The sequence below is a fragment of the Dendropsophus ebraccatus genome, chromosome 14 (genome assembly GCF_027789765.1).
Source record: "Dendropsophus ebraccatus isolate aDenEbr1 chromosome 14, aDenEbr1.pat, whole genome shotgun sequence".
Taxonomy (NCBI): Eukaryota; Metazoa; Chordata; class Amphibia; order Anura; family Hylidae; genus Dendropsophus; species Dendropsophus ebraccatus.
This window is the reverse complement of record NC_091467.1, coordinates 7,467,026-7,491,547: the sequence shown is the minus strand read 5'-3', so window position 1 is coordinate 7,491,547 and position 24,522 is coordinate 7,467,026. Positions and strand designations below refer to the sequence as shown.

At 47.5% G+C, this 24,522-nt stretch overlaps 2 protein-coding genes across 4 annotated transcripts in view; one reads left to right on the top strand and one right to left on the bottom strand.

The window, feature by feature from the left end:
* Nucleotides 1-979: 979 nt before the first annotated feature.
* CTCFL (CCCTC-binding factor like) lies at nucleotides 980-16,816 on the bottom strand. Of its 3 annotated transcripts, none has more exons than XM_069952616.1 (7): nucleotides 16,532-16,814; nucleotides 5,247-5,352; nucleotides 4,830-4,982; nucleotides 3,956-4,089; nucleotides 3,726-3,834; nucleotides 2,126-2,265; nucleotides 980-1,546 (listed from the first exon to the last, which is right to left on the bottom strand). In XM_069952616.1, the coding sequence occupies exons 1-7, from the start codon at nucleotides 16,655-16,657 to the stop codon at nucleotides 1,427-1,429; spliced, it is 888 nt and encodes a 295-aa protein (XP_069808717.1). In that variant the 5' UTR covers nucleotides 16,658-16,814; the 3' UTR covers nucleotides 980-1,426. The 3 variants fall into 3 exon arrangements, with proteins under 3 accessions (XP_069808717.1, XP_069808716.1, XP_069808718.1); XM_069952615.1 differs by having other exon boundaries at nucleotides 5,175-5,352; nucleotides 16,532-16,813; XM_069952617.1 differs by lacking the exons at nucleotides 3,726-3,834; nucleotides 3,956-4,089 and having other exon boundaries at nucleotides 5,175-5,352; nucleotides 16,532-16,816.
* The window catches only part of ATF5 (activating transcription factor 5), a 42,171-nt gene continuing 34,409 nt past the window's right edge, over nucleotides 16,761-24,522 (top strand). The window contains exons 1-2 of the mRNA XM_069952620.1: nucleotides 16,761-16,839; nucleotides 18,683-18,798. The gene's annotated coding sequence lies outside the window, so the exon portion shown is untranslated. The remainder of the gene's footprint in view (nucleotides 16,840-18,682; nucleotides 18,799-24,522) is intronic.

Genomic DNA, 24,522 nt, shown 5'->3' with positions numbered 1-24,522 from the left:
ATTCTATCTGAAGTTATCAGTATCAGTAATAACAGGCTGATCCGTGGCGTCCAGTCCCTGCGACCCCCACCGATCCTGAGACCTGGGGGGAAGGAAATGTCCCTAGAATGCCCGCATGGCCAACACTCCATTCATTCTCTATGGGGTTACCAAGCTGGTGATAGAAAGCAGTAAACTAAATCTGCTGCTCTACCAGAGCGCCCCCTACTGATCCAGGTTACTGATCATATACAGAAACTTCCAGGATTCTCAGGGTTAAAGAGAACTCAGAATCATTCACGGTGTAGCAACCACAATGTCTGCCGACGGGTCTCCCCCTGCTGTGACATCCCCTGCTCCCACATAGAGGACTCCTAGCAGGCTGTGTGATAACCCATGTGGGGCTGGGTGTTCCTGCTGGTGGTTAGGTGGTCACCCAGCTTTCCAGGGCTCAGATATAACAATTCCTCAGCTTGCTGGGGCTGATAACCCGCTCTGACCTAGTTCTACTCACAGAGCTGAGCATTTGTCACAATGTACCAGTCTAGACAATCTTCCAGCCTGAACTCTGTGCTACTGATGTGCTTAATTAGCAGATTAGATAGACTGTAACAAACCCTCAGCACTGTTTAATAGGCAGAACATTCCCGGATATAACGATGAGTGAAGCAGTGACCAATGTCTGTAGTGTAGCATATTACTAGTGACGTCACTGCAGCCATACAAGCTTTGCATTGGAGGATGGATGAACGAGGCGCACGCAGAGCTTCACTCCTCCAGATTATTTTATTGAACATAAAACACAAAGGGTATGTTCACACTGAGTAATTCAGGCCGAATTCCACTGCGGAATCCCGCCTGTCTCAGTGTCCCATAGCCCGCCTATGGGAGAGCGCGCACTTCTCTACTGCCGCTGCTCTCCGTTCGAGGAGGTGACATGCCACTTCTTTGAGCGGAGAGCGGTGGCAGCAGAGGAGCGTGCGCTCTCCCATAGGCGGGCTATGACACACACTGAGACAGGGATTCCGCCTGAATTACTCAGTGTGAACATACCCAAACATGGCGAACGCACTGGGTATCTTCTTTTTGTTACAATGTTGCAGCTTCAACTGACCACAACAAATAGGCTCATACCCCAGGCAGTACTACACTGCCACTCTATTGCCTCAGGGGCCAAAAGACCCTGTTGCTGTGATTGGAGGGGGTCCCGGGAGTCGGCCTCCCTGATAACTTTTTGATAACTTGGGCTGGTAAGCGCCCTATAACTGGGTGGTGGACACAACCAATAATCAACATGATCGGTTATGCAGTACTGCCATGTAGTAATATCGAGTTAAATACCGAAGAACGTAAGTCCAAACCAGTAACTTTTCTTTTGTGAATTCCGGGCGGCACCAGAAGATCAGTGATGGCTGCCGGCCTTCCTGGGCTCTTCCCTCTTCCTTCCTTACAGTGTGCTGATGATACTGCCGCCCTCCACCTTCTCCGACAGTAAACGATACTTAGGGGTCACCTCTCCCCGGGGCCCCAGGTCCCTCTCACCATCCAGCAGACTCATCTCACCACTCTGGAGTGAATGAAAGAACAAGCAGCATTTACATAATGGTTAACACTATAATAAGTCTATAATGTTCTGGTCACATGATAAACATGCAAAGACGCAGTGCGCACCTAGCTTGAAGCGGTTCTACTGATAAATTAACGGTGCACTATTCATTACAGGGACAGTTTTGTCTACGTTCAGGGTCCTGAGAGTGGGACCCCCCCCCAATTGATCAACTAGTTATTTCCCATCCTACTCCACATTGGTCATGTTGCCTGTTCAGTTCTCATCCACTTACCTGCACAGGTTCAGTCAGCATAGGCTGATCCATGGGGCCGTTCACAACAATGACTACAGGGGAGGTGTGCTGCTCCCTCAGAGGCTGCAGAAACTTCTGCACATCCTGCAGCTTCGCAGCGACCATCCTGCCATCCTGCGCCTGCATAATGATGCTGCGGAGCCCATTCACTGTGCCAGGCTGCGCACTCTCAGCAAGACTGACAGGTGGCTGCAACTTCTTGTCAGTGGGAAGAATATCTGCTTTCGGCCCAGGTTCTACTTATGTACTACAAGTATATGGATGCAGGATGAATGCAGCCTTACCTCCCTGTCCCCTCCTTGCTTCTCATCCCTGCGCCTCTGCTGATTCTGCTCAAGGATCTGGTGCCTGTAGCCAATTTTTCCACAAAGTTGACACTTCAGTACGGGCTCCAGGGAGGCGTGCAGCTTCCGGATGTGAACTTCTACAAAAAGTGAGGACGATATGGGCTTAAAAACAGGCTACAAGATGGTTTCTGGCGCAAATCAATCATGGAAAAATCATATACAGTGGTACCTTGGTTTAAAAGCATTTTGCAAGAAGAGCTCACAGTTTATCAAAATTGTGACTTGGTGTAAGAGCATTGCTTTGGTGTAAGAGCTCCCTGTACTGGGTGGGAGGGGGAGTGGGGGAGGGGCATGGTCTGCATAGCGGGGTCTACAGCCCTGTACTCTGACCCAGGAAGTCTCCCTCACCTTCCAAATCATAGCAGATCCACTTCCTTCCTACTTCATGCTCCCTGCAGTCTCTGTCAGCCCTTGTGTTTCCCATCCTTTCCATTCCTGTTATAATGTACCTGCACTTACACTCAGCTATACACACTGCTGCTATAATGTGCCTGCACTCACACTCAGCTATACACACTGCTGCTATAATGTTCCTGCACTTGTACTCAGCTATACACACTGCTACTATAATGTGCCTGCACTTACACTCAGCTATACACACTGCTGCTATAATGTACCTGCACTTACACTCAGCTATATACACTGCTGCTATAATGTGTCTGCACTCATACTCAGCTATACACACTGCTGCTATGTTTCTGCACTCACACTCAGCTATACACACTGCTGCTATGTGTCTGCACTCACACTCAGCTATACACACTGCTGCTATAATGTGCATACACTTTCACTCAACCATTCACACTGCACTGTATAGATGTTTCTGCCACTCTGACAGCATCCCTGCTTCTCTATTCTAGCCTGTTGTACTACGCTACTGCATTATGGGGATCTGCAGCTCCATCCTGTATCTACAAACTGCTGCTGTGTTATCAGGGTTATACAGTTACTATACATTATATACCACATGCTGCTATACTGTACAGTAACTTATATATCACATATCTAGCTGCTGTGTTATCAGAGTTATACAGTTACTATATGATCTTTAGTGCCGCTGAATTCGGATGCGGGTGCATCAGTGTGCGCCCTTATCAGAATTCACTGCTGCTCACAATGGAGCATGCGGCCGGAGCCACATGCTCCATTGTGAGCCCTTACAGGTTTTCTGCGGCAGCTATTCAATATATAGCAGCCGCAGAGAACTGACGTGATTGTAAATGCATCGTCACATTGGATCTGTATGCAAACCTGGCCTGCTATGACACCATTATGGCTTCTATATCAAGTAAGAGACAAAAAAAAAAACAATTAATTTTGCAGTCCTGATAGCCGGCAACTAAGAATGAGATGAGGACTTCAATATCTGCATGTTATACTGGTTACAGGGGGGCTCCCATCTCCACACAATATACCCTGAATGTCAGACAGATGCAGGCCCCACCTATCCCAAGCTTGCGGCTCACGCAGGCTGTTTTACTGATTTTTTGGGTTTCAACAAGCTTAGTAACCTCTGACAGAACCTAGTGTCACAGACCTGTGTGCATCTTCATTGCAGACTTATCCATAGTGACATAAAGACACTGCGGGCAGGAGAAGGGCTGCGCACCCGTATGTGAACACATGTGAAGTCGCATCTTGATGACCTAAAAGGACACACTTGTCAGTAACAATACAACCGAGAAAGAGCCTCATGGGTGGAGCAAACCTGGCCTAACCAATCAGAACCAGGAATACACATAACACAGGCGGACACACCACATATACCTGGGCGCTTGTATAATCACAATAGCGGCAGCGGAAAGGATGCAACAGATTGTGCATGGACAAGGCGTGTTTCCGGAGATCCGCCACCAACCTGAACACCAGGTCACACTCACTGCACTTGTAAGGTGGGATCCCTGAAACATAATTGGGCAGATTTAAAGGGGTTATCCAACATTATAAAAACATGGCCACTTTCTTCCAGAGACAATACCATTCTTTTTTCCAGTTCCGGTGTGGATTGCAATTAAGTTGCAAAACCTGCACCCAAACTGGAGACGAGAGGGGTGCTGTCTCTGGAAGAAAGTGGCCATGTTTTTGCAGCGCTGGATAACCCCTTTAATATTGCTCTTGCATAGTGTAGCAGGTCCAGGTGCAAATTCTGGGGTGCGTTCCCAATACATAATGATTTATGAGGTTTAACTGCTGGGACCCCTGATGATCCCCAGATACATAGAGCGGACCATGCATGGCCACTGCTGCAATAATTTCCTATGGGTTTTCTGAAGTTTGAGTGCTGCATTTGGCATCATTCCAAAAGCCCATAGAGAATGCATGGAGCAATGCACGGGGATTGGTAGAGGGGCCAGGGGTTAGATACCTGTTATTCTACAAGTTAGAATACTCCATCAAACTATACTGATCGTTGTCATCGGCTGATCGTTGTGTAGGATAGGGACGATTATCGCTCCGTGAGTGATGACAGGCATTGGTCAGGGTAGGATTTATCTCCTCTCCCAAACACTTCAAAAAAACATGTGATGGTGCGGGAATAACCCGTGTCGCCGTGCCGTACGAATATGAAGTGTACGATTCCTACAACAGTGTGTACAAAAATTTGTGCACAGAAAGAAGCTGCCATCTCTATGTTACGTACCCAGGTGGCGCGGGGTGTGAAGCCGCAGTTCTGATGCAGAAGCAAACGTTTCTTCACATAATTTGCATTGGAGCTGGTCTGAATGTGTCTGCAGGTGTGACCGCAGCATGGCCAGGTGACCATACTCTCTACCGCTGTACATCGCCTTCATGCCTGGAATACAAGGGAGGCCAAAACTAAGGGCCTGAGGTTATACAGAGGTTTTCCTTCTAAGCAGTATAGGGAGTGTCCACGTTCGCTGAAGGGGGGGACGGAAATTCTGTTACATCCCCAGACTATAGCTGACTCCACAAGTAATGTGGGAAAGGTTCTGGGGATCAGCAGGACCCTGGTGTTCATACTGACCATCACTTGTGTGAAGACCTCTGCATATTTCCTGTGTATCCCGTCCCAGTATACAAGGAACAAAGCCCATACCAGTCCCCCCCATAGTCGCAGGCGGATCCGTAGCTGACTTCTCTGGCTCTGCTGATCCTTGGGGTTCTGCATTAGTCTCCTGGGGACCCATCTGCCAGGACATGTCCTAAAAGAGGAAAAGAGCAGTGAGACATAAGCAGAGTAACCTCCTACATTAGAGAGCGGTCAGGACACCTATCTAAAGCAGGGGACACCTTCCTACATACTAGTGGTGTCTGTCAGGTAGGAGACACCACCTCACATCCATGTGTCTTGGTTATGCCGTATTGTACCACAGCTCACATGACCATGCCTGCCTAGCTCTGTTCCGGGTGACGGTCTCCTCCGCAGTGGTCTAAGGGCAGTCTGACACTCTGTATCCCACTATAGGAGAAGCTGATCGTTAAGACAAATGGCGCCAGTGTAGAGGCTGATGGTGTTTCCAAAGCTTATAAAATTGCAATTTTTCTTTCAACACCGCCATCTCAGTCCCCCTCCAGGTGCAGGTGGTGTAATGACCTGACGATAGGGGGAGCCAGGGGACGGGGCAGGCTCCAGCACCTCAGCAGCGTGGCACCGCCTCCTGGACACCTAAACAGGGAAAAAAATGAAACTACACAGACGCCATATGTTTTATCCATCAGCTGACCGATAACGTCTGCAGATCCATGCAGAGCCCCAGGCTCCATCACCAACACTTATTCAGATCACTAATGGGTGACAATCTGCATGCTGTGATGCAAGACCCTCTCTGATGCGGGACCCTCTCTGATGCGGGACACTCTCTGCTGCGGGACCCTCTCTGATGCGGGACACTCTCTGATGCGGGACACTCTCTGATGCGGGACCCTCTCTGATGCTTATAGTTGGGGTCTCTCCTCCTATTATATTTGGGGTCTCTCTCCCTCCTATTATAGTTGGGGTCTCTCCTCCCATTATAGTTGGGGTCTCTCCTATTATAGTTGGGGTCTCTCCTCCTATTATAGTTGGGGTCTCTCCTCCTATTATAGTTGGGGTCTCTCCTCCTATTATAGTTGGGGTCTCTCCTATTATAGTTGAGGTCTCTCCTCCTATTATAGTTGGGGTCTCTCCTCCTATTATAGTTGGGGTCCCTCCCTCTTATTATAGTTGGGGTCTCTCCCTCCTATTATAGTTGGGGTCTCTTCTCCTATTATAGTTGGGGTCTCTCCTATTATAGTTGGGGTCTCTCTCCCTCCTATTATAGTTGGGGTCTCTCTCCCTCCTATTATAGTTGGGGTCTCTCTCCTCCTATTATAGTTGGGGTCTCTCCTCCTATTATAGTTGGGGTCTCTCCCTCCTATTATAGTTGGGGTCTCTCCTCCTATTATAGTTGGGGTCTCTCCTCCTATTATAGTTGGGGTCTCTCCTCCTATTATAGTTGGGGTCTCTCCTCCTATTATAGTTGGGGTCTCTCCTCCTATTATAGTTGGGGTCTCTCCTCCTATTATAGTTGGGGTCTCTCCTCCTATTATAGTTGGGGTCTCTCTCCTCCTATTATAGTTGGGGTCTCTCCTCCTATTATAGTTGGGGGCCTCTCCTCCTATTATAGTTGGGGTCTCTCCTCCTATTATAGTTGGGGTCTCTCCCTCTTATTATAGTTGGGGTCTCTCCCTCCTATTATAGTTGGGGTCTCTCTCCTCTTATTATAGTTGGGGTCTCTCCTCCTATTATAGTTGGGGTCTCTCCCTCCTATTATAGTTGGGGTCTCTCCTCCTATTATAGTTGGGGTCTCTCCCTCCTATTATAGTTGGGGTCTCTCCCTCCTATTATAGTTGGGGTCTCTCTCCCTCCTATTATAGTTGGGGTCTCTCTCCCTCCTATTGTAGTTGGGGTCTCTCCTCCTATTATAGTTCGGGTCTCTCCCTCCTATTATAGTTGGGGTCTCTCTCCTCCTATTATAGTTGGGGTCTCTCCTCCTATTATAGTTGGGGTCTCTCCCTCTTATTATAGTTGGGGTCTCTCCCTCCTATTATAGTTGGGGTCTCTTCTCCTATTATAGTTGGGGTCTCTCCTATTATAGTTGGGGTCTCTCTCCCTCCTATTATAGTTGGGGTCTCTCCTCCTATTATAGTTGGGGTCTCTCCCTCCTATTATAGTTGGGGTCTCTCCTCCTATTATAGTTGGGGTCTCTCCTCCTATTATAGTTGGGGTCTCTCTCCTCCTATTATAGTTGGGGTCTCTCCTCCTATTATAGTTGGGGTCTCTCCTCCTATTATAGTTGGGGTCTCTCCTCCTATTATAGTTGGGGTCTCTCCCTCTTATTATAGTTGGGGTCTCTCCCTCCTATTATAGTTGGGGTCTCTTCTCCTATTATAGTTGGGGTCTCTCTCCTCCTATTATAGTTGGGGTCTCTCCTCCTATTATAGTTGGGGTCTCTCCCTCCTATTATAGTTGGGGTCTCTCTCCTTCCTATTGTAGTTGGGGTCTCTCCTCCTATTATAGTTGGGGTCTCTCCCTCCTATTATAGTTGGGGTCTCTCCCTCCTATTATAGTTGGGGTCTCTCTCCCTCCTATTATAGTTGGGGTCTCTCTCCCTCCTATTGTAGTTGGGGTCTCTCCTCCTATTATAGTTCGGGTCTCTCCCTCCTATTATAGTTCGGGTCTCTCCTCCTATTATAGTTGGGGTCTCTCCCTCCTATTATAGTTGGGGTCTCTCCCTCCTATTATAGTTGGGGTCTCTCCCTATTATAGTTGGGGTCTCTCTCCTCCTATTATAGTTGGGGTCTCTCCCTCCTATTATAGTTGGGGTCTCTCCTCCTATTATAGTTGGGGTCTCTCCTCCTATTATAGTTGGGGTCTCTCCCTCCTATTATAGTTGGGGTCTCTCCTCCTATTATAGTTGGGGTCTCTCTCCTCCTATTATAGTTGGGGTCTCTCTCCTCCTATTATAGTTGGGGTCTCTCCCTATTATAGTTGGGGTCTCCCTCCTATTATAGTTGGGGTCTCTCCTTCCTATTATAGTTGGGGTCTCTCCCTCCTATTATAGTTGGGGTCTCTCTCCTCCTATTATAGTTGGGGTCTCTCCTCCTATTATAGTTGGGGTCTCTCTCCTCCTATTATAGTTGGGGTCTCTCTCCCTCTTATTATAGTTGGGGTCTCTCTCCCTCTTATTATAGTTGGGGGTCTCTCTCACTCTTATTATAGTTGGGGTCTCTCCCTCTTATTATAGTTGGGGTCTCTCTCCTCCTATTATAGTTGGGGTCTCTCCTCCTATTACAGTTGGGGTCTCTCTCCTCCTATTATAGTTGGGGTCTCTCCCTCCTATTATAGTTGGGGTCTCTCCTCCTATTATAGTTGGGGTCTCTCTCCTCCTATTATAGTTGGGGTCTCTCCTCCTATTATAGTTGGGGTCTCTCCCTCCTATTATAGTTGGGGTCTCTCCTCCTATTATAGTTGGGGTCTCTCCCTCCTATTATAGTTGGGGTCTCTCCTCCTATTATAGTTGGGGTCTCTCTCCCTATTATAGTTGGGGTCTCTCTCCCTATTATAGTTGGGGTCTCTCTCCTCCTATTATAGTTGGGGTCTCTCCTCCTATTATAGTTGGGGTCTCTCTCCCTATTATAGTTGGGGTCTCTCCTCCTATTATAGTTGGGGTCTCTCTCCTATTATAGTTGGGGTCTCTCCTCCTATTATAGTTGGGGTCTCTCTCCTCCTATTATAGTTGGGGTCTCTCCTCCTATTATAGTTGGGGTCTCTCCCTCTTATTATAGTTGGGGTCTCTCTCCTCCTATTATAGTTGGGGTCTCTCCCTCCTATTATAGTTGGGGTCTCCCTCCTATTATAGTTGGGGTCTCTCCTTCCTATTATAGTTGGGGTCTCTCCCTCCTATTATAGTTGGGGGTCTCTCCCTCCTATTATAGTTGGGGTCTCTCCTCCTATTATAGTTGGGGTCTCTCTCCCTCCTATTATAGTTGGGGTCTCTCTCCTATTATAGTCGGGGTCTCTCCTCCTATTATAGTTGGGGTCTCTCTCCTATTATAGTTGGGGTCTCTCCCTATTATAGTTGGGGTCTCTCTCCTCCTATTATAGTTGGGGTCTCTCCCTCTTATTATAGTTGGGGTCTCTCTCCCTCTTATCATAGTTGGGGTCTCCCTCCTATTATAGTTGGGGTCTCTCCTTCCTATTATGGTTGGGGTCTCTCCCTCCTATTATAGTTGGGGTCTCTCTCCTCCTATTATAGTTGGGGTCTCTCCTCCTATTATAGTTGGGGTCTCTCCTCCTATTATAGTTGGGGTCTCTCCTCCTATTATAGTTGGGGTCTCTCCCTCCTATTATAGTTGGGGTCTCTCCATCCTTCCTATTATAGTTGGGGTCTCTCCCTCCTATGATAGTTGGGGTCTCTCCCTTCCTATTATAGTTGGGGTCTCTCCTCCTATTATAGTTGGGGTCTCTCCTCCTATTATAGTTGGGGTCTCTCCTCCTATTATTAGTTGGGGTCTCTTCTCCTATAGTGGGTCCTCCCTCATAGTTTGGGTCTCTCCTCCTATTATAGTTGGGGTCTCTCCCTCCTATTATAGTTGGGGTCTCTCTCCTATTATAGTTGGGGTCTCTCCTCATTATAGTTGGGGTCCTCCCCTCCTATTATAGTTGGGGTCTCTCTCCCTCCTATTATAGTTGGGGTCTCTCCCTCCTATTATAGTTGGGGTCTCTCCTCCTATTATAGTTGGGGTCTCTCTCCCTCCTATTATAGTTGGGGTCTCTCCTCCTATTATAGTTGGGGTCTCTCCTCCTATTATAGTTGGGGTCTCTCCTCCTATTATAGTTGGGGTCTCTCCCTCCTATTATAGTTGGGGTCTCTCTCCTCCTATTATAGTTGGGGTCCTCGTCCTCCTATTATAGTTGGGGTCTCTCCTCCTATTATAGTTGGGGTCTCTCGGTGCTCCTATTCTAGTTGGGGTCTCTCCCATTATAGTTGGGGTTCCTCCTTATATAGTTGGGGTCTCTCCTCCATTATAGTTGGGGTATTAGTTGGGGGCTCTCTCCATTATAGTTGGGGTCTCTCCCTCCTATTATAGTTGGGGTCTCTCCCTCCTATTATAGTTGGGGTCTCTCCTAAAGCCTCTTATATAGTGGGGTCTCTCCTCCTATTATAGTTGGGGTCTCTCCTCTATTATATTGGGGTCTCTCCTCCTATTATAGTTGGGGTCTCTCTCCTCCTATTATAGTTGGGGTCTCTCCTCCTATAAGTGGGGCTCCCTCCTATTATAGTTGGGGTCTCTCCCTATTATAGTTTTGGGGTCTCTCCCTCCTATTATAGTTGGGGTCTCTCTCTCCTATTATAGTTGGGGTCTCTCTCCCTCCTATTATAGTTGGGGTCTCTCTCTCCTATTATAGTTGGGGTCTCTCTCCCTCCTATTATAGTTGGGGTCTCTCCCTATTATAGTTGGGGTCTCTCCTCCTATTATAGTTGGGGTCTCTCCTCCTATTATAGTTGGGGTCTCTCCTCTATTATAGTTGGGGCTCTCTCCCTCCTATTATAGTTGGGGTCTCTCTCCCTCTATTATATTGGGTCTCTCCTCCTATTATAGTTGGGGTCTCTCCTCCTATATAGTTGGGGTCCTCTCCCTCCTATTATAGTTGGTGTCTCTCTCCTCCTATTATAGTTGGGGTCTCTCTCCCTCCTATTATAGTTGGGTCTCTCGCCCTCTATTATAGTTGGGGTCTCTCTCCCTCTATTATAGTGGGGTCTCTCCTCCTATTATAGTTGGGGTCTCTCCTCCTATTATAGTTGGGGTCTCCTCTCCTCCTATTATAGTTGGGGTCTCTCTCCTCCTATTTATAGTTGGGGTCTCTCCCTCCTATTATAGTTGGGGTCTCTCTCCTCCTATTATAGTTGGGGTCCTCTCCTCCTATTATAGTTGGGGTCTCTCCTCCTATTATAGTTGGGGTCTCTCTCCTCCTATTATAGTTGGGGTCTCTTCCCTCCTATTATAGTTGGGGTCTCTCCCTCCTATTATAGTTGGGGTCTCTCTCTCCTATTATAGTTGGGGTCTCTCCCTATTATAGTTGGGGTCTCTCCCTCCTATTATAGTTGGGGTCTCTCTCCTCCTATTATAGTTGGGGTCTCTCTCCCTCTTATTATAGTTGGGGTCTCTCCCTATTATAGTTGGGGTCTCTCTCCCTCCTATTATAGTTGGGGTCTCTCCTCCTATTATAGTTGGGGGTCTCTCCTCCTATTATAGTTGGGGTCTCTCCTCCTATTATAGTTGGGGTCTCTCCTCCTATTATAGTTGGGGTCTCTCCCTCCTATTATAGTTGGGGTCTCTCCTCCTATTATAGTTGGGGTCTCTCCCTCCTATTATAGTTGGGGTCTCTCCTCCTATTATAGTTGGGGTCTCTCCTCCTATTATAGTTGGGGTCTCTCCTCCTATTATAGTCGGGGTCTCTCCTCCTATTATAGTTGGGGTCTCTCCCTCCTATTATAGTTGGGGTCTCTCCTCCTATTATAGTTGGGGTCTCTCCCTCCTATTATAGTTGGGGTCTCTCTCTCCTATTATAGTTGGGGTCTCTCCTCCTATTATAGTTGGGGTCTCTCCCTCCAATTATAGTTGGGGTCTCTCCCTCCTATTATAGTTGGGGTCTCTCTCCTCTTATTATAGTTGGGGTCTCTCCTCCTATTATAGTTGGGGTCTCTCCTCCTATTATAGTTGGGGTCTCTCCTCCTATTATAGTTGGGGTCTCTCCTCCTATTATAGTTGGGGTCTCTCCCTCCTATTATAGTTGGGGTCTCTCTCCTCCTATTATAGTTGGGGTCTCTCCTCCTATTATAGTTGGGGGTCTCTCTCCCTCTATATAGTTGGGGGTCTCCTCCTCCTATTATAGTTGGGGTCTCTCCTCTATTATAGTTGGGGTCTCTCCTCCTATTATAGTTGGGTCTCTCTCCTCCTATTATAGTTGGGGTCTCTCCTCACTATTATAGTTGGGGTCTCTCTCCTCCTATTATAGTTGGGTTCTCTCCCTCCTATTATAGTTGGGGTCTCTCCCTCCTATTATAGTTGGGGTCTCTCTCCTATTATAGTTGGGGTCTCTCCTCCTATTATAGTTGGGGGGTCTCTCCTCCTATTATAGTTGGGGTCTCTCCTCCTATTATAGTTGGGGTCTCTCTCCCTCCTATTATAGTTGGGGTCTCTCTCCTCCTATTATATTTGGGGTCTCTCCTCCTATTATAGTTGGGGTCTCTCTCCCTCCTATTATAGTTGGGGTCTCTCTCCTCCTATTATAGTTGGGGGTCTCTCCCTCCTATTATAGTTGGGTCTCTCCTCCTATTATAGTTGGGGTCTCTCGCCCTCCTATTATAGTTGGGGGTCTCTCCTCCTACTTATAGTTGGGGGTCTCTCCTCCCTATTATAGTTTGGGGTCTCTCCTCCTTATTATAGTTGGGGGTCTCTCTCTCCTATTATAGTTGGGGTCTCTCCCTCCTATTATAGTTGGGGTCTCTCTCCTCCTATTAAGTTGGGGTCTTCTCCCTCTTATTATAGTTGGGGCTCTCTCCTCTTATTATAGTTGGGGTCTCTTCCTCCTATTATAGTTTGGGGTCCTCTCCTCTATTATAGTTGGGGTCTCTCCTCCTATTATAGTTTGGGGGTCTCTCCTCCTATTATAGTTGGTGTCTCTCTCCCTCTATTATAGTTGGGGTATCTCCCTCCTATTATAGTTTGGGGTCTCTCCCTCTATTATAGTTGGGTCTCTCCTCCTATTATAGTTGGGGTCTCTCCTCCTATTATAGTTGGGGTCTCTCTCCTCCTATTATAGTTGGGGTCTCTCCCTATTATAGTTGGGGTCTCTCCCTCCTATTATAGTTGGGGTCTCTCCTCCTATTATAGTTGGGGTCTCTCCCTCCTATTATAGTTGGGGTCTCTCCTCCTATTATAGTTGGGGTCTCTCCTTCCTATTATAGTTGGGGTCTCTCCTCCTATTATAGTTGGGGTCTCTCCTCCTATTATAGTTGGGGTCTCTCCTCCTATTATAGTTGGGGTCTCTCTCCTATTATAGTTGGGGGTCTCTCCTCCTATTATAGTTGGGGTCTCTCCTTCCTATTATAGTTGGGGTCTCTCCTCCTATTATAGTTGGGGTCTCTCCTCCTATTATAGTTGGGGTCTCTCCTTCCTATTATAGTTGGGGTCTCTCCCTATTATAGTTGGGGTCTCTCTCCTCCTATTATAGTTGGGGTCTCTCTCCCTCCTATTATAGTTGGGGTCTCTCCCTCCTATTATAGTTGGGGTCTCTCTCCTCCTATTATAGTTGGGGTCTCTCCCTTTTATTATAGTTGGGGTCTCTCCCTATTATAGTTGGGGTCTCTCTCCTCCTATTATAGTTGGGGTCTCTCCCTCTTATTATAGTTGGGGTCTCTCCCTATTATAGTTGGGGTCTCTCTCCCTCCTATTATAGTTGGGGGTCCTCTCTCCTATTATTAGTTGGGGTCTCTCCTCCTATTAATATTGGGGGGTCTCTCCTCCTATTATAGTTGGGGTCTCTCCGCCTTTATAGTTGGGGTCCTCTCTCCCTCCTAGTATGTTGGGGTCTCTCTCCTCCTATTATAGTTGGGGTCTCTCCTCCTATTATAGTTGGTGGTCTCTCTCCCTCCCTATTAAGTTGGGGTCCTCTCTCCTCCTATTATAGTTGGGGTCTCTCTCCGTCTATTATAGTTGGGGGTCTCTCTCCTTCTATTATAGTTGGGGGTCTCTCTCCTATATAGTTGGGGTCTCTCCTCCTATTATAGTTGGGGTCTCTCCTCCTATTATAGTTGGGGGTCTCTCCTGCCTTCCTAATTATAGTTGGGGTCTCTCCTCCTATTATAGTTGGGTCTCTCCTCCTATTATAGTTGGGGGCTCTCTCCCCTCCTATTATAGTTGGGGTCTCTCTCCTCCTATTATAGTTGGGGGTCTCTCCTCCTATTATAGTTGGGGTCTCTCCTCCTATTATAGTTGGGGTCTCTCCTCCTATTATAGTTGGGGTCTCTCTCCCTCCTATTATGTTTGGGGGTCTCTCTCCCTTCTATTATAGTTGGGGTCTCTCTCCCTTCTATTATAGTTGGGGTCTCTCTCCTATTATAGTTGGGGTCTCTCCTCCTATTATAGTTGGGGTCTCTCCTCCTATTATAGTTGGGGGTCTCTCTCCCTCCTATTATAGTTGGGGGTCTCTCTGCCCTTCTATTATAGTTGGGTCTCTCTCCCTTCTATTATAGTTGGGGGTCTCTCCTCCTATTATAGTTGGGGGTCTCTCTCCCTATTATAGTTGGGGTCTCTCCTCCTATTATAGTTGGGGGTCTCTCTCCCTATTATAGTTGGGGTCTCTCCCTCCTATTATAGTTGGGGTCTCTCTCCCTTCTATTATAGTTGGGGTCTCTCTCCCTTCTATTATAGTTGGGGGTCTCTCCTCCTATTATAGTTGGGGTCTCTCCTCCTATTATAGTTGGGGTCTCTCCTCCTATTATAGTTGGGGTCTCTCTCCTCCTATTATATTTGGGGTCTCTCCTCCTATTATAGTTGGGGTCTCTCTCCCTCCTATTATAGTTGGGGTCTCTCTCCTCCTATTATAGTTGGGGTCTCTCCCTCCTATTATAGTTGGGGTCTCTCTCCCTTCTATTATAGTTGGGGTCTCTCTCCTATTATAGTTGGGGTCTCTCCTCCTATTATAGTTGGGGTCTCTCCTCCTATTATAGTTGGGGTCTCTCTCCTTCCTATTATAGTTGGGGTCTCTCCTCCTATTATAGTTGGGGTCTCTCCTCCTATTATAGTTGGGGTCTCTCTCCCTCCTATTATAGTTGGGGTCTCTCTCCTCCTATTATAGTTGGGGGTCTCTCCTCCTATTATAGTTGGGGTCTCTCCTCCTATTATAGTTGGGGTCTCTCCTCCTATTATAGTTGGGGTCTCTCTCCCTCCTATTATAGTTGGGGTCTCTCTCCCTTCTATTATAGTTGGGGTCTCTCTCCCTTCTATTATAGTTGGGGGTCTCTCCTCCTATTATAGTTGGGGTCTCTCCTCCTATTATAGTTGGGGTCTCTCCTCCTATTATAGTTGGGGTCTCTCTCCCTCCTATTATAGTTGGGGTCTCTCTCCCTTCTATTATAGTTGGGGTCTCTCTCCCTTCTATTATAGTTGGGGTCTCTCCTCCTATTATAGTTGGGGGTCTCTCTCCCTATTATAGTTGGGGTCTCTCCTCCTATTATAGTTGGGGGTCTCTCTCCCTATTATAGTTGGGGTCTCTCTCCTCCTATTATAGTTGGGGTCTCTCCTATTATAGTTGGGGTCTCTCCTCCTATTATAGTTGGGGTCTCTCTCCTCCTATTATAGTTGGGGTCTCTCCTCCTATTATAGTTGGGGTCTCTCCTCCTATTATAGTTGGGGTCTCTCCTCCTATTATAGTTGGGGTCTCTCTCCCTATTATAGTTGGGGTCTCTCTCCTATTATAGTTGGGGTCTCTCCTCCTATTATAGTTGGGGTCTCTCCCTATTATAGTTGGGGTCTCTCCTCCTATTATAGTTGGGGTCTCTCCCTCCTATTATAGTTGGGGTCTCTCCTCCTATTATAGTTGGGGTCTCTCTCCCTCCTATTATAGTTGGGGTCTCTCTCCCTTCTATTATAGTTGGGGTCTCTCTCCCTTCTATTATAGTTGGGGTCTCTCCTCCTATTATAGTTGGGGGTCTCTCTCCCTATTATAGTTGGGGTCTCTCCTCCTATTATAGTTGGGGGTCTCTCTCCCTATTATAGTTGGGGTCTCTCTCCTCCTATTATAGTTGGGGTCTCTCCTATTATAGTTGGGGTCTCTCCTCCTATTATAGTTGGGGTCTCTCTCCCTCCTATTATAGTTGGGGGTCTCTCTCCCTATTATAGTTGGGGTCTCTCCTTCCTATTATAGTTGGGGTCTCTCCTTCCTATTATAGTTGGGGTCTCTCCTCCTATTATAGTTGGGGTCTCTCCTCCTATTATAGTTGGGGTCTCTCCCTCCTATTATAGTTGGGGTCTCTCTCCTCCTATTATAGTTGGGGTCTCTCCTCCTATTATAGTTGGGGTCTCTCCTCCTATTATAGTTGGGGTCTCTCCTCCTATTATAGTTGGGGGTCTCTCTCCCTATTATAGTTGGGGTCTCTCTCCTATTATAGTTGGGGTCTCTCCTCCTATTATAGTTGGGGTCTCTCTCCTATTATAGTTGGGGTCTCTCCTCCTATTATAGTTGGGGTCTCTCCCTATTATAGTTGGGGTCTCTCCTCCTATTATAGTTGGGGGTCTCTCCTCCTATTATAGTTGGGGGGCCCCCGGCCCCTATGTTCAGGTTCCCCTTCTTACATGTGAGGGTGATCTCCTCTTGGCACACGGCGTGCCTCCATCTTGTGCCTCCTCTGCCAGCCGCCGGCACTCCTCATCCTCTCCCTCAGGAGTCCAGGACCCCTGCCCCTCACTCTGCACAGCCATAGCTGATAGTTGTCCCGCCGAGACTTCTGCCACGTGCACAGGGGGCGCCAATCACCTCAGCGGCGATCACGTGGTACGTGCCCACAAGGAGTCTGGTGACGTCACTGGGCGCGAGCCGATCCGCGCGATGGGAGGAGTCCAGATAGAGGAGGCGGGGCGGAGAGGAGGCAGCACAGGAGACGGTCAGTGATGTGACAGCAGGTAGTGTGAGGGAGCAGGAAGTGTGAGGGAGCAGGAAGTGACAGCAGGAAGTGTGAGGGAGCAGGAAGTGACAGCAGGTAGTGTGAGGGAGCAGGAAGTGTGAGGGAGCAGGAAGTGACAGCATGTAGTGTGAGGGAGCAGGAAGTGACAGCAGGAAGTGTGAGGGAGCAGGAAGTGACAGCATGTAGTGTGAGGGAGCAGGAAGTGACAGCAGGTAGTGTGAGGGAGCAGGAAGTGTGAGGGAGCAGGAAGTGACAGCATGTAGTGTGAGGGAGCAGGAAGTGTGAGGGAGCAGGAAGTGACAGCATGTAGTGTGAGGGAGCAGGAAGTGGCAGCAGGAAGTGACAGCATGTAGTGTGAGGGAGCAGGAAGTGACAGCATGAAGTGTGAGGGAGCAGGAAGTGGCAGCATGAAATGACAGCATGTAGTGTGAGGGAGCAGGAAGTGACAGCATGAAGTGTGAGGGAGCAGGAAGTGTGAGGGAGCAGGAAGTGACAGCATGTAGTGTGAGGGAGCAGGAAGTGGCAGCAGGAAGTGACAGCATGTAGTGTGAGGGAGCAGGAAGTGGCAGCAGGAAGTGACAGCATGTAGTGTGAGGGAGCAGGAAGTGACAGCATGTAGTGTGAGGGAGCAGGAAGTGACAGCATGAAGTGTGAGGGAGCAGGAAGTGGCAGCATGAAATGACAGCATGAAGTGTGAGGGAGCAGGAAGTGACAGCATGAAATGACAGCATGTAGTGTGAGGGAGCAGGAAGTGACAGCATGAAGTGTGAGGGAGCAGGAAGTGACAGCATGAAATGACAGCATGAAGTGTGAGGGAGCAGGAAGTGACAGCAGGAAGTGACAGCATGAAATGACAGCATGAAGTGTGAGGGAGCAGGAAGTGACAGCATGAAGTGTGAGGGAGCAGGAAGTGACAGCATGTAGTGGCAGCAGGAAGTGACAGCATGTAGTGTGAGGGAGCAGGAAGTGACAGCATGTAGTGGCAGCAGGAAGTGACAGCATGTAGTGTGAGGGAGGAGGAAGTGACAGCAGGAAGTGACAGCATGAAGTGTGAGGGAGCAGGAAGTGTGAGGGAGCAGGAAGTGACAGCATGAAGTGTGAGGGAGCAGGATGTGACAGCATGTAGTGGCAGCAGGAAGTGACAGCATGTAGTGTGAGGGAGCAGGAAGTGACAGCATGTAGTGTGAGGGAGCAGGAAGTGACAGCATGTAGTGGCAGCAGGAAGTGACAGCATGTAGTGTGAGGGAGCAGGAAGTGACAGCATGAAGTGTGAGGGAGCAGGAAGTGACAGCATGTAGTGGCAGCAGGAAGTGACAGCATGTAGTGTGAGGGAGCAGGAAGTGACAGCATGTAGTGTGAGGGAGCAGGAAGTGACAGCATGTAGTGGCAGCAGGAAGTGACAGCATGTAGTGTGAGGGAGCAGGAAGTGACAGCATGTAGTGTGAGGGAGCAGGAAGTGACAGCATGTAGTGGCAGCAGGAAGTGACAGCATGTAGTGTGAGGGAGCAGGAAGTGACAGCATGAAGTGTGAGGGAGCAGGAAGTGTGAGGGAGCAGGAAGTGACAGCATGTAGTGTGAGGGAGCAGGAAGTGACAGCAGGAAGTGTGAGGGAGCAGGAAGTGACAGCAGGAAGTGACAGCAGGAAGTGTGAGGGAGCAGGAAGTAACAGCATGAAGTGTGAGACTGCAAGTGACAGGCTGCATTAGTCAGTATAGTCATAGAAGGAGTATGGGCCCTATTAGTCAGTATTTGACTAGTACAAAACTACAATTAACTGCGTCCTCTGATTTAGCAGAACTCCTATGTAAATCTTTCTTTCTAGGCCGTCATGGACGCCAGTATATTTCCAGCATTGGTTAAGACTTTCGAGGTGCCTGAATTTTACACAGGAAAAGAAGCCACTAGAAGCATAGACAGTGTGACGGCCGATCAGGCCAGGTGATGATGGCGGCCGTGTATACACAGTGATTATATACATAATGATGTTGTTTATTCATCACATTCATTATGGTAGATACCTGGTGGACATGGCTGCATGAGAGTGATGAGCGACCTCCTGACAGTCCTGGAATCACACATAGTGCTGACCGTGCTGAATGGGCCGGGAAATATCATCCAACACATAACACATCTACACATCCCCCCATATACATCTACACATCCCCCCATATACATCTACACATCCCCCCATATACACCTACACATCCCCCATATACATCTACACATCCCCCCATATACATCTACACATCCCCCCATATACATCTACACATCCCCCCATATACATCTACACATCCCCCCATATACATCTACACATCCCCCATATACACCTACACATCCCCCATATACATCTACACATCCCCCCCATATACACCTACACATCCCCCATATACATCTACACATCCCCCATATACATCTACACATCCCCCCATATACATCTACACATCCCCCCCATATACACCTACACATCCCCCCATATACATCTACACATCCCCCCATATACACCTACACATCCCCCCATATACACCTACACATCCCCCCCATACATCTACACATCCCCCATATACACCTACACATCCCCCATATACATCTACACATCCCCCATATACATCTACACATCCCCCCATATACATCTACACATCCCCCATATACACCTACACATCCCCCCATATACATCTACACATCCCCCCATATACATCTACACATCCCCCATATACATCTACACATCCCCCATATACATCTACACATCCCCCATATACATCTACACATCCCCCATATACATCTACACATCCCCCATATACACCTACACATCCCCCCATATACATCTACACATCCCCCCATATACATCTACACATCCCCCATATACACCTACACATCCCCCATATACATCTACACATCCCCCCATATACATCTACACATCCCCCCCATATACACCTACACATCCCCCCATATACACCTACACATCCCCCCCATATACATCTACACATCCCCCCATATACATCTACACATCCCCCATATACATCTACACATCCCCCATATACATCTACACATCCCCCATATACACCTCCACATCCCCCCATATACACCTACACATCCCCCCATATACATCTACACATCCCCCCATATACATCTACACATCCCCCATATATATCTACACATCCCCCCATATACACCTACACATCCCCCATATACATCTACACATCCCCCATATACATCTACACATCCCCCCATATACATCTACACATCCCCCATATACATCTACACCCCCCCCATATACATCTACACATCCCCCCATATACATCTACACATCCCCCATATACATCTACACATCCCCCCATATACATCTACACATCCCCCCATATACATCTACACATCCCCCCATATACACCTACACATCCCCCCATATACACCTACACATCCCCCATATACATCTACACATCCCCCATATACATCTACACATCCCCCATATACATCTACACATCCCCCATATACATCTACACATCCCCCCATATACATCTACACATCCCCTCATATACACCTACACATCCCCCATATACATCTACACATCCCCCATATACATCTACACATCCCCCCATATACATCTACACATCCCCTCATATACACCTACACATCCCCCATATACATCTACACATCCCCCCATATACATCTACACATCCCCCATATACATCTACACATCCCCCCATATACATCTACACATCCCCCATATACATCTACACATCCCCCATATACATCTACAAATCCCCCTTATACATCTACACATCCCCCCATATACACCTACACATCCCCCCATATACATCTACACATCCCCCCATATACATCTACACATCCCCCCATATACATCTACACATCCCCCCCATATACATCTACACATCACCCATATACATCTACACATCCCCCCATATACATCTACACATCCCCCCATATACACCTACACATCCCCCCATATACATCTACACATCCCCCCCATATACATCTACACATCCCCCATATACATCTACACATCCCCCCATATACATCTACACATCCCCCCATATACACCTACACATCCCCCATATACACCTACACATCCCCCATATACATCTACACATCCTACATATACATCTATACATCCCCCCATATACATCTACACATCCCCCATATACATCTACACATCCCCCATATACATCTACACATCCCCCATATACATCTACACATCTCCCCCATATACACCTACACATCCCCTATATACACCTACACATCCCCCCATATACATCTACACATCCCCCATATACACCTACACATCCCCTATATACACCTACACATCCCCCCATATACATCTACACATCCCTCATATACACCTACACATCCCCCCATATACATCTACACATCCCCCCATATACATCTACACATCCCCCATATACATCTACACATCCCCCATATACATCTACACATCCCCCATATACATCTACACATCCCCCATATACATCTACACATCCCCCCATATACATCTACACATCCCCCCCATATACATCTACACATCCCCCCATATACATCTACACATCCCCCATATACACCTACACATCCCCCATATACATCTACACATCCCCCCCATATACACCTACACATCCCCCCATATACATCTACACATCCCCCATATACATCTACACATCCCCCATATACATCTACACCCCCCCCCATATACATCTACACATCCCCCATATACATCTACACATCCCCCATATACATCTACACATCCCCCATATACACCTACACATCCCCCCATATACACCTACACATCCCCCATATACATCTACACCCCCCCCCATATACATCTACACATCCCCCATATACACCTACACATCCCCCCATATACATCTACACATCCCCCCATATACATCTATACATCCCCCCATATACACCTACACATCCCCCCATATACATCTACACATCCCCCCATATACATCTACACATCCCCCATATACATCTACACATCCCCCATATACATCTACACATCCCCCCATATACACCTACACATCCCCCATATACATCTACACATCCCCCATATACATCTACACATCCCCCCATATACATCTACACATCCCCCCATATACATCTACACATCCCCCCATATACACCTACACATCCCCCCATATACATCTACACATCCCCCATATACATCTACACATCCCCCCATATACATCTACACATCCCCCCATATACACCTACACATCCCCCCATATACATCTACACATCCCCCATATACATCTACACATCCCCCCATATACACCTACACATCCCCCATATACATTTACACATCCCCCCATATACACATCGACACATCCCCCATATACACCTACACATCCCCCCATATACATCTACACATCCCCCATATACATCTACACATCCCCCCATATACACCTACACATCCCCCATATACATCTACACATCCCCCCCCCATATACATCTGCACATCCCCCATATACATCTACACCCCCCCCATATACATCTACACATCCCCCATATACATCTACACATCCCCCCATATACACCTACACATCCCCCCCATATACACCTATACATCCCCCCATATACATCTACACATCCCCCCATATACACCTATACATCCCCCCATATACATCTACACATCCCCCCATATACATCTACACATCCCCCATATACATCTACACATCTCCCCCATATACACCTACACATCCCCCCATATACATCTACACATCCCCCATATACATCTACACATCTCCCCCATATACACCTACACATCCCCACATATACATCTACACATCCCCCATATACACCTACACATCCCCCATATACATCTACACATCCCCCCATATACATCTACACCCCCCCCATATATACATCTACACATCCCCCATATACTCCTACACATCCCCCATATACAGCTACACATCCCCCATATACATCTACACATCCCCCATATACATCTACACATCCCCCCATATACATCTACAACCCCCCCCCATATATACATCTACACATCCCCCATATACTCCTACACATCCCCCATATACATATACACATCCCCCCATATACATCTACACCCCCCCCCCCATATACATCTACACATCCCCCCATATACACCTACACATCCCCCATATACATCTACACATCCCCCATATACATCTACACATCCCCCCATATACACATCTACACATCCCCCATATACACCTACACATCCCCCATATACACCTACACATCCCCCCATATACATCTACACATCCCCCCATATACATCTACACATCCCCCATATACATCTACACATCTACACATATACATCTACTCATCCCCCCATATACATCTACACATCCCCCCATATACACCTACACATCCCTCATATACACATCTACACATCCCCCATATACATCTACACCCCCCCATATACATCTACACATCCCCCCATATACATCTACACATCCCCCCATATACATCTACACATCCCCCATATACATCTACACATCCCCCCATATACATCTACACATCCCCCCATATACATCTACACATCCCCCATATACATCTACACATCCCCCATATACATCTACACATCCCCCCATATACACATCTACACATCCCCCATATACACCTACACATTCCCCATATACACCTACACATCCCCCACATATACATCTACACATCCCCCCATATACATCTACACATCCCCCATATACATCTACACATCCCCCCATATACATCTACACATCCCCCCATATACATCTACACATCCCCCCATATACATCTACACATCCCCCCATATACATCTACACATCCCCCATATACATCTACACATCCCCCCATATACATCTACACATCCCCCCATATACATCTACACATCCCCCATATACACCTACACATCCCCCATATACATCTACACATCCCCCATATACACATCTACACATCCCCCATATACATCTACACATCCCCCATATACATCTACACATCCCCCCATATACATCTACACATCCCCCATATACACCTACACATCCCCCCCATATACACCTACACATACCCCCATATAAATCTACACATCCCCCATATACATCTACACATCCCCCATATACACCTACACATCTCCCCCATATACATCTACACATCCCCCATATACATCTACACATCCCCCCATATACACCTGCACACCCCCCATATACATCTACACATCCCCCATATACATCTACACATCCCCCCATATACATCTACACATCCCCCCATATACACCTACACATCCCCCCATATACATCTACACATCCCCCATATACATCTACACATCCCCCATATACATCTACACATCCCCCCATATACATCTACACATCCCCCATATACATCTACACATCCCCCCATATACATCTACACATCCCCCTTATACATCTACACATCCCCCATATACACCTACACATCCCCCATATACATCTACACATCCCCCATATACATCTACACATCCCCCATATACATCTACACATCCCCCATATACATCTACACATCCCCCATATACATCTACACATCCCCCATATACATCTACACATCCCCCCATATACATCTACACATCCCCCCATATACATCTACACCCCCCCATATACATCTACACATCCCCCCATATACACCTACACATTCCCTATATACACCTACACATCCCCC